A 17,549-nucleotide genomic window follows, 5' to 3' on the forward strand; every position below is an offset into this window, starting at 1 on the left:
ACATACTGTTTGAGCGTAGTAATGTCCCACCATAATTTAATTCTGGATGTTGGCTGTTTTTCTAATTCTTTAGATGCCTCCATCATATCAGACGATGCATTACTTGGTATAATTGTTGCGTTATTACTAAAGATCTTGGATATGTTATCACTTTGTAAGGAAGAGCCAATAGAAGTAGATAATAAAATTGGTATTTCCATATTGTCAAACCAGGGAAGGTTCAAATTACTTTCGTTTTATATTTTTATGAGCCAAAAAACGTGGATCAAAAATTATATCTTTTATTCTAATAAATATTCACATATAATAATACTATTTGTGGAGAGCACGATTTTCCTTCTTGTAATGTGATAGTACTATACCGAATTGGAATCGTGCTCCCCCAAATAATATTATTATTAGTTTTGTCTGCTGGCTGATGCAATGTGCAACTAGCTTCCCATGTGTTCTTTTTCTAAGCGCACGGTACCAGTACTGTGTGCCGCTGTGTGTTGTGCCCGCGCTTGTTTGCAGGGTGCATGCATCCTTGCATGATGTCACCGGGTGCGCAATGCGCATGTCTTGTGACGCGTTTGATGATGACGCCCCCTATGCAGTAAGGTGCTCAATCATGGCGGCGCCCAAGAGAATGGTACAGGACAATTTGGGATTGGCGCAATAAGAGGAAATCCGGGAAAAAAGGGGACCCTCTCCTCTCTGACGTCACTCCCTCAGGAAGCGTTAATGAAATGCACGTTGGAGTGCGTGACTGGGGAACAGCATGACACACTGGCTCTTAGTATGACAACAGGTAATTACTAGGGATTCTCTTTTTACAGCCGCTGCCCTTGTGCTTTGCAATGCAGCCATAATCATTATGCAATATTAAGTAGTGATTTTTGGATTGGTTTCGTTAGTTTGGTCACTGGGATGAGGAGATTGAAGTATATTTAATTGGATTGATTTAATTGTTTTCCATATATATATATATATATATATATATATATATATATATATATATATATTTATTTGGGGTCATGAGTGTGACCTGTTCCCTTGCCATATGTTTTTATGGTTTTAAATATGTCTGATGTGTATTTGTTTTTGAATGGTATATGTTGCTATCAATAAAGGTGTAATTTATATTCTTATTGCTTTTTGTATTTTTCTGGGACATATTTTTTTGGTTGATCTTATTCAGTGTATGTTCTAGATTAGGTGTATTGAGAAAATTGTTTTTTTTCTCTGACATATGGTTTTGCTCATTTTCTCTTTTTACATTTGTGAAAATGATCAATTTGGGGAAAAAGCAGCTTTTTTATGGAAAAAAATAAAAAAAATTTTATACTTACGGCTCAATGTTATATAATAATGTGACGCACCTATGTGTTCAAGGTGCTCAACACACATCTAGATAAATTCCTTGAGGGGGGTAATTTCCAAAATAGGGCCACTTGTGAGGAATTTCCCTTGTTTAGGCACATCAGGGGCTCTACAAACGCGACATGGCATTTGTCATCTATTCCAGCCAATTTTGCTCTCCAGAAAGTCAAATGGTGCTCCTTCCCTTCTAGGCCCTGCCGTGCACGCAAGCAGTAGTTTTCCACCAGTTATGGATATCTGTGTGCTTTTGTCGGAGAACAGGGTGTGTGGTGGAGGCATGGCCATACCCCATGTTCTGGACAGAAGCCAATATTATCAGGGGACTGGCTGTTATCAACAGTGATCTAACATTGCAGAGGGGAGCAGAGAGGAGTAAAAAGAACAGCTCCTGCATCACACTGAATTACAGGTATTGTAGGGAATATTGAACTGAACTGTGCATCTTGTCTTTATACTTTATGAAGGCAGGGACAGTAGATTTTTTTGTATCTTTTTGGAATAACCCTTTAAATGTAGATTAAAAATAAAAATAATTTAATATAAAATAAACCCCCAGGAATTCAAATTTACCTCTTGCATCCATTAACAGTAAAATATAAAAAGTAAATATTATAGAGATTCTGCTCATTCACGATGTTTGAAGAAGGCACGGGAGGCAACTTTAAAGAAAACGTCCAGGCTACTTAATAAAGCGAGCCACAAACCAGGGGAAAAAATAGCCTTTCTTTGCAGGGGAAACATTGCACACAGTTCTAGCAAAGGCACTACGGAGTTAATCCAGCACACAAGTCCAATCTCAGAGATTTCACACAAGGACTTTTTACCTCCACACACAGACAGCTAAAAAAATTCACCTCACTTTATGTCCACCATACCATGCTCCAGAGTGCGGATATGTGAGCAGCCAGTCTCGCCCATCTCTCTGACTCGTAAGCCTGGTCCTTGTCAGTGTTATTAACCCTTTCAGTACTGTGCATACTGGAACTTAATTTCATCAAAGAGTATAACCACCTTTGTGATACATTTTCCCCTCTGTGACATGCATAATCACATACAGCGGGTGATATCAATATATTTTTCATAGATGCTATTGACATGAATTTCTCATCAGATGTCTGCAACAACCCATCCAATCCACACAGGCAAACAAATCACACCATATATGTTTTTAAATTAGGTTATTTGTAATAATGAAAAATGACTCAGGAAAAAAAGTATTTAACACATGCTGAAATCAAACAGTAATTAGACAGGAATGCTGCTTAATGAAAATGTTAAACTGAAGGCTTATAAAAAAAGTGTCATATTATCAAGGTGCCACATAAGAAACCTACCATGATTGGTAAAATCAGTGAGCTGTCTCAAGACCTTTGCAACCTTATTTGTTGAAAAACATACTGATTGCATAGGTTGCAGAAAAAATTGTAAACTACTAACTGTTCCAGTAAGCAGTGTTGGGGCCATATCCGGAAGTGACAAGAACAGATTTAAATCATAAACCAGTTACGAACCGATGTGCTCTACAAGATTTCATACAGATTAATAAAAATAATTATCAGAAGAATTGTCCAAGAGCCAAGGACAACCTTTGGAGAGTGTCTTGCTAAATTCTCCTAAAAAGGGGGCTAAAAGCCCGTACTTACGAAGCGCTCACTGATATCCTAATCAGGCACGAATACGAAGATTCTTTATTGCAAGATACTATTTATTTTAATAGCACATGAATAATCAGTGGTACATTGGCATTAGAAATATAGTCATAGAATCTTATACAATAACAGAAATATGCATCAACATTACCGTTTGTTGTATCAATCCTTCTCATCGGAGGGACTCGATTTAATGATAAGGAAACAACATGGCATTTGCATCACAGGAACAGTGCGTCCACTTGAGCGTCCTGGAAAATGTCCCTAATGATTAAGCGAGTCCGGTGTATTTTTATAGGAAAACTTGAACGTCGTGTGCACTGAGTGGTGAATTAGTGACCAGCATGTGACAGCTGAGTCATGTTCATGTAACTTGACCACAAACTCCTGTGGGCACCAGCAGCTTCCTGCACATTTCCTGTACATTCTGCCAGTTGACCACAGTTTCCCTGGAGATATTGCAATGAGCCGTAAATTTTATATGCCAGCTTCTTTGCACCTTTTTTCAACTAACCACAAGTTTCCTGACTGTGGAACTGTAAACGTTAGTTCCTCATTATCGTGGTTTTGTTTAAGATCTGTTTAACACGTATTCTTTGGTCATAGTGAAATAAGTTCAACCAGAGGACATCTCTCTCTGATACTGAATTATTTATTGGATCAAATAATATCTGGGATCACTATCTTTTGATTATGATTCCTATCTAATCACACTCATTCTTTCAGTCATATCACATTGGTATCACAGAGAGCTATAGAAAGACTTTGAATCAGCAGTACAATTATTTAAAAGAAAACAGTAAGTAATACATTCATACTCATTGGCCTGTATACTTGCTCACCATGCAAGACTCCATTTCTGAACAAAAAGCATATTGAAGTTTGTTAAAAGTTTCTTTAACAAGATTTATAGAAACCTGAGAAATTCTGGGAGAATATAATATGGCGAGATGAGACCAAATTGAACTCTTTAAATGCCGTAGTACACAACACGCTTGGAGGCCAGAAGGCACTCCATATTACCCCCAAAACACCATGTCAACAGTGAAGTTTGGAGGTATGAATATGGTTTAAGGCTGTTTTTTAGCATAAGGCACTGGCAGTCTTCATGTACTGTAATTGAAGGAATGATGAATGGACAAATGTACCTAAACATTCTTGATTAAAAATTTGCTGCCATTATGATGAAAATGAAACGAGGGAGGACATTTCAGCAAGAAAATGATCCCAAACTCTCAGCCAAGGAAGCCCTCAATTGGTTTCAGAGAAAGAAAATAAAAATGCTCGTATTAATTAAAAGGCCTGAATCCAATAGAAAATTTATAGAAGGAACGGACATTCAGAGATCATAGGAGCCTAAAGAATCTTCACGATTTAGAGAGTGTTTGTGGAAGAATGAGCCAAAATCGTAGCTGAGCAATACATGTGACTAGTTTCTCCATACATGAGGTGCCCTGAAGCCGTCATCATAAACAAAGGCTTTTGTATGAAGTACTAAATAAATTTCAGTAACTGTGTTAAATACATTTTCATGTATTATTTTTCATGTTTACACATAACTTAATTTCCCTGTGTCTTTTCTTATTCTTAAACATACCATATTTTTCGGTTTATAAGAAGCACTTTCCCTCCCAAAATGAGGGGTGTGTCTTAAAATCTGAATATATCTTACCAGGAGGTGGAGAATGGGCACTATGCTGACTGCGGTGGACGCTGTGTAAAGCAGGCCTGTGCTGGCTGCGGCGGCTGAGATGTTCTGTCTGCGGTGCAGGGCTGTGCTGGCTGTGGGGGGGTGAGATGTTCTGTCAGCGGTGCGGCGCTGTGCTGGCTGCGGGGGGGGTCAGAAGTTCTGTTGGCGGTGCGGAGCTGTGCTGGCTGAGGCTAGTGAGATGCTCTGTCTGTGGTGCAAGGCTGTGCTGGCCGCTGTGGGTGCTGTCTGGAGCAAGGCAGTGTGGGGGTGAGATGCTCTGTCGGCTGTGCGGAGTTGGCTGCGGTGGGTGCTGTGTAGAGCAAGGTAGTGCAGGGGTGAGATGCTCTGTCAGCAGTTGAGGACTGTGCTGGCTGCGATGGGCGCTGTGTGGAGAAAGGCAGTGCATGGGTGAGATGCTCTGTTGACTGTGGTGGGTGCTGTGTAGAGCAAGGCAGTGCAAGGGTGAGATGCTCTGTTGGCAGTGTGGGACTCTGCTGGCTGCGATGGGCGCTGTGTGGAGCAAGGCAGTGCAGGGGTGAGATTCTCTGTCGGCGGTGAGATCTTCAAATAATGCCGCCAAAAGTTGGCACGTGCACAGACTGAGCTCTCGGATTCTCATGGAGCCGAGAGCTCAAACTGCGCAGGCACAGATTCCGGGCGCCATTATTTGAAGATTGCACTGCCAATAGAGCATCTCACTCCCGCACTGCCCAGCTCCACACAGCAGCCATCACGGCCAGCCACTCAGCGGCCTGCCACACTGCAGGTGGCCACACTGCAACCAGCCACACTGCAGCCAGCATTGCCCTAATGCAGTACTTCCCTGCCTCCTGTGACCTCCACTCCACTACTGCTGTCGCCCCCTGTGGTAAGACACCATCGGTAAAATGGACCACATTTATTTATTTTTTTAATCTGTACATTTCCGGTGCATCTTATAAACCAGTGCGTCTTATAAAACGAAAAATACGGTAATTTAATGTATAGACCTCTATGGTTTTATTTCATTGCCTATGTGAATTGGATGGGATGTCACATGTTAAATTCTTATTTCACTTTATCTAAAAGTCTGATAAATGAAAATATAAGATTGTTTACCCACACAACAAATGCCATAAAGCAGAAAAAAACAAAACTCCAGAATTGCTGGTTTTTCTTCTTCCTCCATGCACAGAAAAAAAGAAAAGCAATGAAGTTTTTAAAATGTTGGATGTGCTTTACCCCCTTCCTGCTAAAGCCAGTCTTTGCTAAGTTTTTCAAATGTCACTTTATTTGGTAATAACTCTGGAATGGTTTTACATATCTCCATGATTCTGAGATTTATTTTTTTTTTGTGATACATATTTCCTTGTATTTGTTTGTTAGGATGTTAAGTTAAAAGTTTATAAACAACTTTTTCGTTTTTTTGTCAGTGACATTTTAACCTTTTCTTTATTAAATAAAGCATGTTAAAAAGCATGAAAAAAAGGACATTTTTTTCAGCAGCTTATTTTTCCATAGCATAATGGTATGTTCAACCCAAATGCTGTCTGTGCAAAAAATGTACTCCAAATAAATGGCACTCATTCTCATTTAAATGGGCTATTCAGATAAATGATCAATGTCAATGAGAAAAACATTGCAGTATGTAGTTGTGTTTTCCATATTTTGGTTGAGACTCGCCTATTCACATGTATGGGTGTGCAAAAAAAAATAATCAGATCTCATGCAAATCTGTGTTGCATCTGATTTTTACAGACACATTGCAATTAATATAGGAAACTATATTTAGTCTTGTAAATTTTTATTACAGTACCAATACAGTGTTTTGGTTTTTTTTTTTCAGTGCTGGAGTGGTGCTTTGAATTTAAGTCTCCAGCACTCTGTCTAAGGCTACATTCACACGACCGTTTGGTTTTTTCGGTCCATAAAAAAATGGTCTTGTGTTACTTTGGATGCATTAGAGTGGCATCTGTGTGATAACTGCATCCGTCCTGTTCTGTTCAGTATACGATCCGTGTGACATCTGCGTTACTTCAGTCTTTTTTTTTGCGGACCTAAAAAAAAAGTTACATGCAGTCCAGGGTATCTGGCCAGATGCTGGTCCTCATATAAAGTCTTTGGAGAACAAAATCTGGGGCAAAGGGGTAGGTGCAAGCGCAACATACCGTACTCACCGATCACTGGTACAGCTGTCACACTGCTCCAGCGGCAGCTCCTTGTTCTTCCCGAGCCGGCCGCTCATAAGGCTCATACATATTCACTCCTCTCCCGTCTGTGATTGGTTACAGTCAAATGCACCCCCACGCTGAGTGACAGCTGTCCGACTGCAACCAATCACAGCCACCAGTGGGCCGGTGTATATCATACAGTGCAATAAAAAAACCAGCGTGCAGTACCCTCCAATTTCAATACCAGTCAAGATAAAGTCTCACAGCTGGTGGCTGGTACTCTCAGGATGGGTAGTCATTATGAGCTCCCAAGCCTAAAAATATCAGCCAGCCGGAATATCCGAATCCATTAGATGCGACAGTCCCTGAACTTTACCTGGCTCATCCTGAATGCCCTGGTGCGGTGGCAAATGGGGAAATATATGCGGTTGATACCAACTGTGTAATGTCACGGCGGTATCAGATACCCGATATCACTAACCCAGTCATTAATAAAAAAAAAAAATAGTCGACAAACAAATTTTTATTTGAGAAATCACTCTCCAACACATTCCGTCTTTAACCAATTTATTGGAAAGAAAAAACAAATCCGGGTCAGGTGTAATCCAATAAGGGGGTCCCACGATGATCCAAACTTCATGTCCCAGTCAATGAAAAACAGAACGTTCCTCATTGGCTGGGAGAGCAGTGCAGTGACCTGAGCCAACATCATGAGGTCAGCCCAGGTCACTGCGGGGCATGTCAAGAGCTGACTTGAGGAGGTTAGCTAGGTACATTACCTGCGGGGATGGATGCCGCTGCATTCCTGACGTCAGCGCTCATAACTAGAGTTGAGCACGGTTCTAGGTTCGTGGTTCTCTAGTACGGCTCGAGTGATTTTGGGGCCTGTTCTAGATCGAACTAGAACTCGAGCTTTTTTGCAAAAGCTCGATAGTTCTAGATACGTTCGAGAACGGTTCTAGCAGCAAAAAAAACAGCTAATTCCTAGCTGGCTTTCCGCTGTAATAGTGTAAGTCACTCTGTGACTCACACTATTATGAAATCTCAGTGTATAGTGTGTGGGAACAGCGCCTTCAGATCACTGCTGTATGGATAATGGCGATCGCCATTTTTTTTTTTCCTTGTCTTCCTTCCCTAAGCGCGCGCGTGTAGTGGGGAGGGCCAGCATGTCAGCCAATCCCAGACACACACACAGCTAAGTGGACTTTTAGCCAGAGAAGCAACGGCATGTGTGATAGGATGTCCATGTCACATGTCCCTGCATTATAAAAACGAGTATCTGCCCGTCCGGACGCCATTATCTCTTTTGCGTCCTTGGTGTCAGACATCACTGGCCCAGCTCCGTCCTGAGTCCTATTGCCGATACTGCTGTATGCGCTCCATACACAGCGCTGGACAGCTTAGGGAGAGCACTTTCTATCAGTCCTTTTAAGGGCTCGTACCGGCAGGGTCAGAGCCATAGGTGACAGGTCCTGAAAACAGAGAGAGCGTCTGTGTAGCTAAGGTCAGGGATTTCCTCGCTGCATTTCCTCATTAGGAGGGAATAGAAAGGCAGGCTTCCATTCCTCTACCCAGAGCTCCACAACCCTGGCACTGTACCCTCCTGTCCTCTGCACACTCCATCTCATTATAACTAAGCCATTATACTAGCAAACACTGAGTGTACCTAGTGGCATCCTAAACGTGGCTATTGGACTTCTGTATAGTCCCAGTAGTGCACAGATATTTGCAGCACGTCTGCCTGCATTGCACACTCAAACTCATTATAACTAAGCCATTATACTAGCAATTTATGCTGCCAGTTTAAGGGCCGTAGTTGCATTGTCAGGGATATTTATTCTTTATTATTCTGCTGTTAATAAAGCTAGACCACCGCTGCAATCTACACCACCTCTCAATTTTTACTACCACATTTTCAGTGCACAATCTTGTCGCAATCAACATGAGTGGCAAAATGACAGATGCTGGTGGAAAGGGGAAGAGGCGTGCTGGAAAAGGAAAAAAAAGGGTTTGTCCGTGGGGAAGGTGGCAAAGCTCCATTATCATCTGCTGAAGATAGACCATCTACCAGCAAAAGTAAGATGTCTACTACTTACCGTGGACAATCCGATGTGCTCCCTTTTTTACGGACACAAACAACAGGAACAAAGGTAGATGATGGCCAAAAAAGGAAAATGCTTGAATGGATCTCAAGCGGTCCAACAAGTGCCCTCTCAGCCACTTCAAGTACCGCATCCAAAAAACACCAGTCCTCTGAGTTGTCATCCCAATCAAACTTGCTTTCTCCCAGCTCTGAAGTCTCCATCCGCCCTGCACAGTATGGTGGAACTGAGATGGCTGAGTCTGCAGAGCTGTTCAGTCACACTATAGCCTGGGAATCAGAGGTCTGCTCCCAAGCTACAGTGAGTACAGACCAGGGAATGGTCTGCGGTGATGCCCAGAACCTTTGTGACTCTGATTCAGGCCGTGAGGACCAAGTTTCTGAGCATAATGTTGACCCTTTGTCACAAACTGTAACACCTGTGGTTATAGACAGTGAGGAACATACTGATGACGATGTGACGCAGATACCAGATTGGGATGACAACTTAAATATTCGGTCAGGGCAAGAAGAGGCTCGGTCTGAGGGGGAGGGGAGTGCAAACACAACTATTGATGATGAAGTTATAAATCCCACCTACTGTCAACCCCCAGTCAGGCACTCGAGGAGGTCAACAGAGGCGGTGGAGGAGGATGCAACCGACGACGAAGTTACCTTGCGCCTTCCTGGACAGAGTCGGAGCACTGGTAGCACGTCTACAACTGCATCATCAGCCACCACTCTGCCTCTGAGCACTAGTCGGGGGGGCTCAGCAGGTCGCATGCCCTCTAAGCCTTGCCTAGCCTGGTCCTTTTTTGACATAGAAAAAGATCGCCCAAATTATGTGATGTGTAAAATTTGTCGTGATTCTGTTAGTAGAGGTCAACACCTCAGCAGTTTGACAACTTCTTCCATGAATCGTCACATGAATAAATATCATAGGTCCCGGTGGGAAGCTCACCGTGCTGCAATGCGGCCTAGCGGAGCGAACCATCCACTGCCTGCCCCTTCCAGTGCATTTGCGCGCTCTTCATCTTCTAGGACTGTGGGGACAGCTGTCACACCTGGTTTTCCACGTACAACTTCCACCACTGTAACCGCAACAGGCAGTTTGCTTGGTAGGTCGTCAGTTGGTTTGGAAGGGGAAACAAGTGAGTGTGTACAGCTCTTTCAGACATCGATAGCACCAACGTTGGATGAAGGCAACATCATGTCTCCGCCTGCACTTTCCTCACAAACCTGCATTTTTACAGGGACACCCTACTCAACACCGTCTACACACAGCAGCCAGATCTCTGTCCCTCAGATGTGGTCAAATAAAAGGCCATTTCCTGCGACCCATGACAAAGCTAAGAGGTTGACTCTATCCCTCTGTAAGCTCTTGGCTACCGAAATGTTGCCTTTCCGCCTAGTGGACACACAGGATTTTAGAGACCTTATGTCTGTCGCTGTGCCCCAGTACCAGATGCCTAGTCGCCACTACTTCTCTAAGAAAGGTGTGCCCGCGCTACACCAGCATGTCGCACACAACATCACCGCTTCCTTGAGAAACTCTGTGTGTGAACGGGTGCATTTCACCACCGATACTTGGACCAGTAAGCATGGACAGGGACGTTACATGTCGCTGACTGGGCACTGGGTAACTATGGTGATAGATGGTGAAGGGTCTGCTGCACAAGTCTTGCCGTCCCCGCGACTTGTGTGTCAATCCTCTGTCTGTCCAAGTTCCTCCACTGCTTCTGCCTCCTCCACCTCATCTGGGTCCTCCACCTCCGCCCCAAGCCTGCCTGGTCAGGCCACCAGCGTTCTCACTGCGCAGAAGGAATCACGCACCCCTCATTACTATGCTGGCAGCAGAGCGCAACGGCATCAGGCGGTCTTTAGCTTGACATGTCTTGGGAATAAGAATCACACAGCGACTGAGTTTGGTAAATGGTTGTCTCCACTCAACCTGCAGCCTGGTAAGGCTGTGTGCGACAATGCTGCAAACCTGGGTGCGGCCCTTCGCCTGGGCAAGGTGACACACGTGCCTTGTATGGCTCACGTGTTGAACCTTGTTGTCCAGCAATTCTTAACACACTATCCCGGCCTAGATGGCCTTCTGACCAGGGCACGAAAACTGTCTGCTCACTTCCGCCGTTCAACCGCCGCAGCTGAGCGACTTGCATCTCTCCAGAAGTCTTTCGGCCTGCCGGTTCATCGCCTGAAATGCGATGTGGCGACACGCTGGAATTCGACTCTCCACATGTTACAGCGACTGTGGAAGCACCGCGGAGCCCTGGTGCAATACGTCATGACGTATAGCCTGGGCCAACGAGATGCAGAGGTGGGGCAGATCACCCTCATGGAGTGGTCTCAAATCAAGGACCTATGCACCCTTCTGCACAGTTTCGACAATGCGACGAATATGTTTAGCGCTGACAATGCCATTATCAGCATAACAATTCCAGTCATTTACATGCTGGAGCACACGCTAAACACTATTCGGAGTCAGGGGGTGGGACAACAGGAAGGGGAGGAACTACAGGAGGATTCATATGCGCAAGGGACAACATCATCACCAAGGTCCAGACGTTCATCATCACCAACGCAGCAGGCATGGGACCATGGGGGACAGGGATCAACAATTGCGCATGGTAGCAGGCGAGATGTTGAGGAAGGTGCAGGAGAACATGAAGAAATGGAGGACGAACTGTCCATGGACATGGAAGACTCAGCAGATGAGGGAGACCTTGGTCAAATTTCAGTTGAAAGAGGTTGGGGGGAGATGTCAGAGGAAGAATGAACGGGTAGCACCTCTATGCCACAAACACAGCGTGGACTTGGTCCGCATGGCTGCGCAAGACACATGAGTGCCTTCTTGTTGCACTACCTCCAACATGACCCTCGTATTGTCAAAATTAGAAGTGATGATGACTACTGGATTGCCACACTATTAGATCCCCGGTACAAGTCCAAATTTTGTGACATAATTCCAGCCATAGAAAGGGACGCACGTATGCAGGAGTATCAGCAGAAGCTGTTACTCGAGCTTAGCTCGGCTTTTCCACCAAACAACCGTGCAGGTGCAGGGAGTGATTCTCCCAGTTGTAACTTGACAAACATGGGGCGGTCTCGTCATCTTCAACAGTCTACCCGTACCAGTAGGACTGTATCTGGTGCTGGTAACAGCAATTTTATGGAATCTTTTCAGAATTTTTTTAGACCCTCCTTTGCAAGGCCACCAGAGACAACAAGTCTGACACAGTCAACGGCTGGAGAGGATGATACAGGAGTATCTCCAAATGAACATCGATGCCATGACTTTGCAAATGGAGCCTTGCTCCTTTTGGGCTTCAAATCTAGAAAAATGGCCAGAGCTCTCCAGTTACGCCTTGGAGATTTTGTCGTGTCCAGCTGCCAGCGTAGTCTCTGAACGTGTCTTCAGTGCTGCTGGGTGTGTGCTGACAGATAAGCGCACGCGTCTGTCCAGTGACAATGTGGACAGACTAACGTTCATCAAAATGAACAAGTCATGGATCCACCAGGAATTTACTACCCCTGTGTCATCCTGGGGAGAGTAAATGCTTGTGGATTTGGAATGTGCTTGATGCAAATCAAAACATCCTGTTTGCAACTAGGGCACAAGTGCTGCCACTGATAAGGTGTCTGTGTGGCCCAATTTTTTGAAAAAAGGGAGACTCCGCTTGGAGTAACCCTTGCTTGCTGTGTTTTTTAAAAATGATCCAAGATGAACAGAGCTGGAATAAGGAAAGACTTTGCTACCTACCCCGGTGTCATCCTGGGGACGGTTAAGTATGGCATATTTTTGAATGTGCTTGATGCAAATCTAGCTGTGAAGTGTACAACTAGGGCACAAGTGCTGCCACTGAATGGGTGGGTGTGTGTGTGGCCCAATTTTTTGAAAAAAAGGGAGACTCCGCTTGGAGTAACCCTTGCTTGCTGTGTTTTTTAAAAATGATCCAAGATGAACAGAGCTGGGATCAGAAAAGACTTTGCTACCTACCCCGGTGTCATCCTGGGGACGGTTAAGAATAGCGTATTTTTGAATGTGCTTGATGCAAATCAAAACATCCTGTTTGCAACTAGGGCACAAGTGCTGCCACTGATAAGGTGTCTGTGTGGCCCAATTTTTTGAAAAAAGGGAGACTCCGCTTGGAGTAACCCTTGCTTGCTGTGTTTTTTAAAAATGATCCAAGATGAACAGAGCTCGGATAAGGAAAGACTTTGCTACCTACCCCGGTGTCATCCTGGGGACGGTTAAGTATGGCGTATTTTTGAATGTGCTTGATGCAAATCAAAACATCCTGTTTGCAACTAGGGCACAAGTGCTGCCACTGATAAGGTGTCTGAGTGGCCAAATTTTTTGAAAAAAGGGAGACTCCGCTTGGAGTAACCCTTGCTTGCTGTGTTTTTTAAAAATGATCCAAGATGAACAGAGCTGGGATAAGGAAAGACTTTGCTACCTACCCCGGTGTCATCCTGGGGACGGTTAAGTATGGCGTATTTTTGAATGTGCTTGATGCAAATCAAAACATCCTGTTTGCAACTAGGGCACAAGTGCTGCCACTGATAAGGTGTCTGTGTGGCCCAATTTTTTGAAAAAAGGGAGACTCCGCTTGGAGTCACCTTGCGGTGTTTTACATGATTTTAGAAGGGCATGCCATGCCTATATCTGTGTCTCGTCCTCTTTTTCCTCGTAACGCTGTTTTGTTTTCGCATGAGTATATGTCCTTGTCACTTTCCCATTTGTTTGTGTTGTGTTGTGAGTTGTTTGTCACCTTTTGGACACCTTTTGAGGGTGTTTTCTAGGTGTTTTTATGTGTTTGTGAATGCCTGCCATTGTTTCCTATGCAGTTCGGTTCGTCGAACGTTCGACGAACCGAACTCGAACGGGACCTCCGTTCGGCGAACCGACCTCGAGCCGAACCGCGACCGGTTCGCTCATCTCTACTCATAACGGAGTTCAATGACCGCTCCGTTCACAAGCGAAGTATCGCGAGCAGCCCATGAAGTCACCGCTAGTCACAATCTCGGGCTGCCTGTGAGAGGTGATGTGAGAGCGCGGCGGGCATAGAAGTCAGTCACAAGTGCTGACATCAGGAGGGCAGGAATTCATCCCAGCATTTAATGAACTTTACTAACCTCCTGACAGCAACACTAATCATCCCCGCAGCTGCTCGCACACTGCAGGGCGGGCAGATGCTGACACATTGCAGTGCGGGCAGATGCAGACACACTACAGTGCGAGCAGCCACGGGGCTGGAACGAGACACAGACTGCAGGGGCACCTGATGGAAGTTACACGGAAGTGCTTCCGTGTGGCTTCCGAGGATTTTGCGGACTCATTGACTTGTATTGAGTCACGGTCTTTTATTACGGAACAGAATAGGATATGTTCCTTAATAACGGAACAGACATACGGCATCCGATCTGTTTTGCGTAGGATCGGATGCACACGGAAGTGCTTCCGTGTGCCATCCGATCCTACACAAAAGATATTGAAAAAATGATCCTGTCAGTAGGTCTGCAAAAAAAACAGGAACTGAGCAGGACAGGTGGAACGATTCTCTGAATGAGCCCTTATACTAGCTTTTATATGGCTTCACCTTTCTCTGGCACTTTTGACTCTATCTTGTGCCCATAACTAGAGATGGGCAGACCCGTTGACGTTCGGGTTTGGCTGGTTTAGCCGGTTTTTGATATAAAGTTCAGTTCTGGACCCGGACTTGACCTGAATCCTTTTGTAAGTCACTGATTGGGCAGTTCGGGTCTCTGCCTACTTACAGCTAGCCATAAACAGAGCACTTCCAGGGGAGGGTGGGCAGAGTTGTTTTTGTTTTGTGCACACTACAGCCAATAATGTTGTTTTTACCCCAGTATAAAGCATTCAAAACCTGCATGCAGCTCACACTGGGCCAAGCAGCGAACGTACCCGAACATACAGATGCTCGATTGAGTGGTTAGCATACATAAAGCACCCGAACTCCAAACTTGAAAATGTATTTATTTATTTTTTTAATAAGTCTGTGTTCGGTATGAACACTGAATTTTACTTTTCGGGTCTGCTGAAATCTACCCGTATAGGCCCCGTCACACATAGAGATAAATCTTTGGCAGATCTGTGGTTGCAGTGAAATCATGGACATATTGTTCCATTTGTACACAGCCACAAAGCTGGCACTGATTGTCCACAATTTCACTGCAACCACAGATCTGCTGCAGATTTATCTGTGTGTGTGACAGGGCCTTAACTTCTGACTGGCTGAAAGTCAGAAGTTAAGTCGCAAGTATTCAATGCAACCCTATGAGGGCCAGAATGAGGCTCTCAGAGAGTTACACTGATTTGCGAAATTTGGCGCTCTCTTGACGGAGACTGACTGGTGCAGTGCTGGAAACAGATGAAATAAGCAGCAACTGAGTAAAAGACAGAGGGCAGGGAACTTAGATTTAAAGCACAATTCCAGTTGTGAAATAAAATAAAAAATACTGGAGTGGGGCTTTACTTTCTTTAATATAAAACAAATGTAAAAAAAAACATGTGTAATGTACAAGTGATAATAGAGATGACAAATTTATACATTGGAATTAGCTTAGCCTAACTGCAACTCTGTCACACTTTTTGGCCTAACTTCAGTTATGCAAGTTTTTCATAAGTGTTTATTTCTGTATAGGAGTTGACCTTCTTTGTGACAGAGATGTGGATATGGCAACACGTGTGCAAGATTTACTTGAATTTCTGCATGAAAAGCAACAGGATTTGGATTTGTCAGCTGAACAACACAGAAAACATCTAGAGCAATGTGTTCAACTTCGCCATCTTCAAGCTGAAGTAAAACAGGTATAACATGAGTTAAAATTCCATTTAATATACAGTGATACCTTCGTTTTGTTGATAATCAGTCCAAATACAAACGGTGAAAACCGAGGCAATTATGTCTATCGGAATCCATGTAAATCCAATTAATTTGTTTTAGACACTCCAAAATACATAACAAAAACATTTTTTGGTGAATAAAACATTTTTAATACTTATAACAATAAGAAATTAATATAAAGTGAATATGAAATATTAGCATAAAGAATAAATACATTTTATCTTACATTTGTTACATACATTTTGAAACTGACAAGCGGGGTGATACATAATGCCACACAGAGTAGAAGAATGCATGGATTACGCTATGTTATCTCAAAATTAGCAGCGTAGTCACATGGGCATGCCGTCAAAAAACAACGAAATCCAAGGCAATCAACGAAAACCTAGTAAAATTTTCAGTGGAAAAAATCCAACAAAAACCGAAATCAACGATAACAAATGTGAACGAAACCGAGGTACCACTGTATAAGAAATCCTTAGCACAGGATAATGAATTTTAAATATGAATTCTATATAGATATTTGATCTACACTTTACACTATTGTTGTACATAAATCTGGATGAACAGAATTGGGCTGCATTCACACGTCCCAGGCTGTCCGCTTTTTCCTCGGACAGCACCCTGACACACAGAGTTTAAGTAGCCCATGCAGACCTCCATTTTAAAAACTGGGTCTCAGGTCTGTGAAACTTGCTCATAAAACAGAAGAAACTTGGAAGACATAATTTGTACATCACTGCTCCATCCAAATTTAATTAATTTTGAATTGATCCATTGCCAAGTGTGAATGAATAGTAATAGGTCAAACCTGCTTCAGTGAAACATAACTGGTGAAAAAACTAGGATGACCTCTCAGATAGTAGCAAGAAGTGCCTGAAAAAGAAAAAAAAAAGCAACATTGTAATCCACTTCTTATAACTGTCTCAGTTTTTAAGGACAGAGGGATTTTTACATTTAGGGTCTGCAGCCTATCTAGGTTACTGGCCACCCTGCAATATATGTGGCTGATTACCTATGTAAGGGTATGTTCACACAGGGCATTTTTGGTGTGTTTTTAGCTGCAGATTTGCCTTGGTTTTATGCAAATCCATGCTAATAAAAAGCTGCTTTTTACAGTACCAGCAAAGTCTGAGATTTCTGAAATCTCATGCAGACACACACAAACACCTGCAGATTTTTTTCCTGTCTGTTTTGTCAAATACCTGCGTTTTTGCTGAAGATTTCAATGAATTATCATATCAATTCTTTGCAGCATTTTTGCAATGTTTTTTCATTGATACAATCCAGTTTGTAGAAAAAGCGCCACTAAATAACACACCAAAACCGCAAATAACTCAACGGAGATTTCTTGCCACAAGATCAGGTTTTGGTCATCAAAACAACTGCTAAAAAAGCCCTGTGTGAACATAGCCTAAGATGTTTGCAAAGGTAGCAGGCTGTTTGCTTTAGAATTTGCTAGCACCACGTCGAAATTGGCTGAATCACTATTAGGCTATGTGCGCACGTTGCATATTTGCATGCAGTTACGCTGCAATCTGCACCGCAGAGTAACTGCATGCGTCCTGCGTCCCCAGCATAATCTATGAAGATTATGCAGGAGACGTGCGCACGTGGCGTCTTAGAGCGCAGCGCTTCGGCTGCTACCCGAAGCGCGCGTTTTAAGAAGTGACATGTCACTTCTTTCTTGCGCTCTCCATGCAGCGCCCACTCTGTCTATGGGAGGGGCTGCACTCAGAG

General features: G+C 43.6%; 1 protein-coding gene across 14 annotated transcripts in view; it reads left to right on the forward strand.

Annotated features, from left to right (window-relative positions):
- Window positions 1-17,549, forward strand: part of TRIO (trio Rho guanine nucleotide exchange factor) — a 3,493,742-nt gene that overhangs the window by 667,809 nt on the left and 2,808,384 nt on the right. For all 14 annotated transcript variants that reach the window (XR_012724343.1, XR_012724344.1, XR_012724345.1 and 11 more), the window contains exon 18: window positions 15,606-15,772. Coding sequence is in view for 11 of the 14 variants with exons in the window: in XM_075314973.1 (XP_075171088.1) it covers window positions 15,606-15,772 (167 nt within the window). In the remaining 3 variants the exon portion in view is untranslated. The remainder of the gene's footprint in view (window positions 1-15,605; window positions 15,773-17,549) is intronic.

Source organism: Anomaloglossus baeobatrachus, chromosome 6 (assembly GCF_048569485.1).
Source record: "Anomaloglossus baeobatrachus isolate aAnoBae1 chromosome 6, aAnoBae1.hap1, whole genome shotgun sequence".
Classification (NCBI taxonomy): Eukaryota; Metazoa; Chordata; class Amphibia; order Anura; family Aromobatidae; genus Anomaloglossus; species Anomaloglossus baeobatrachus.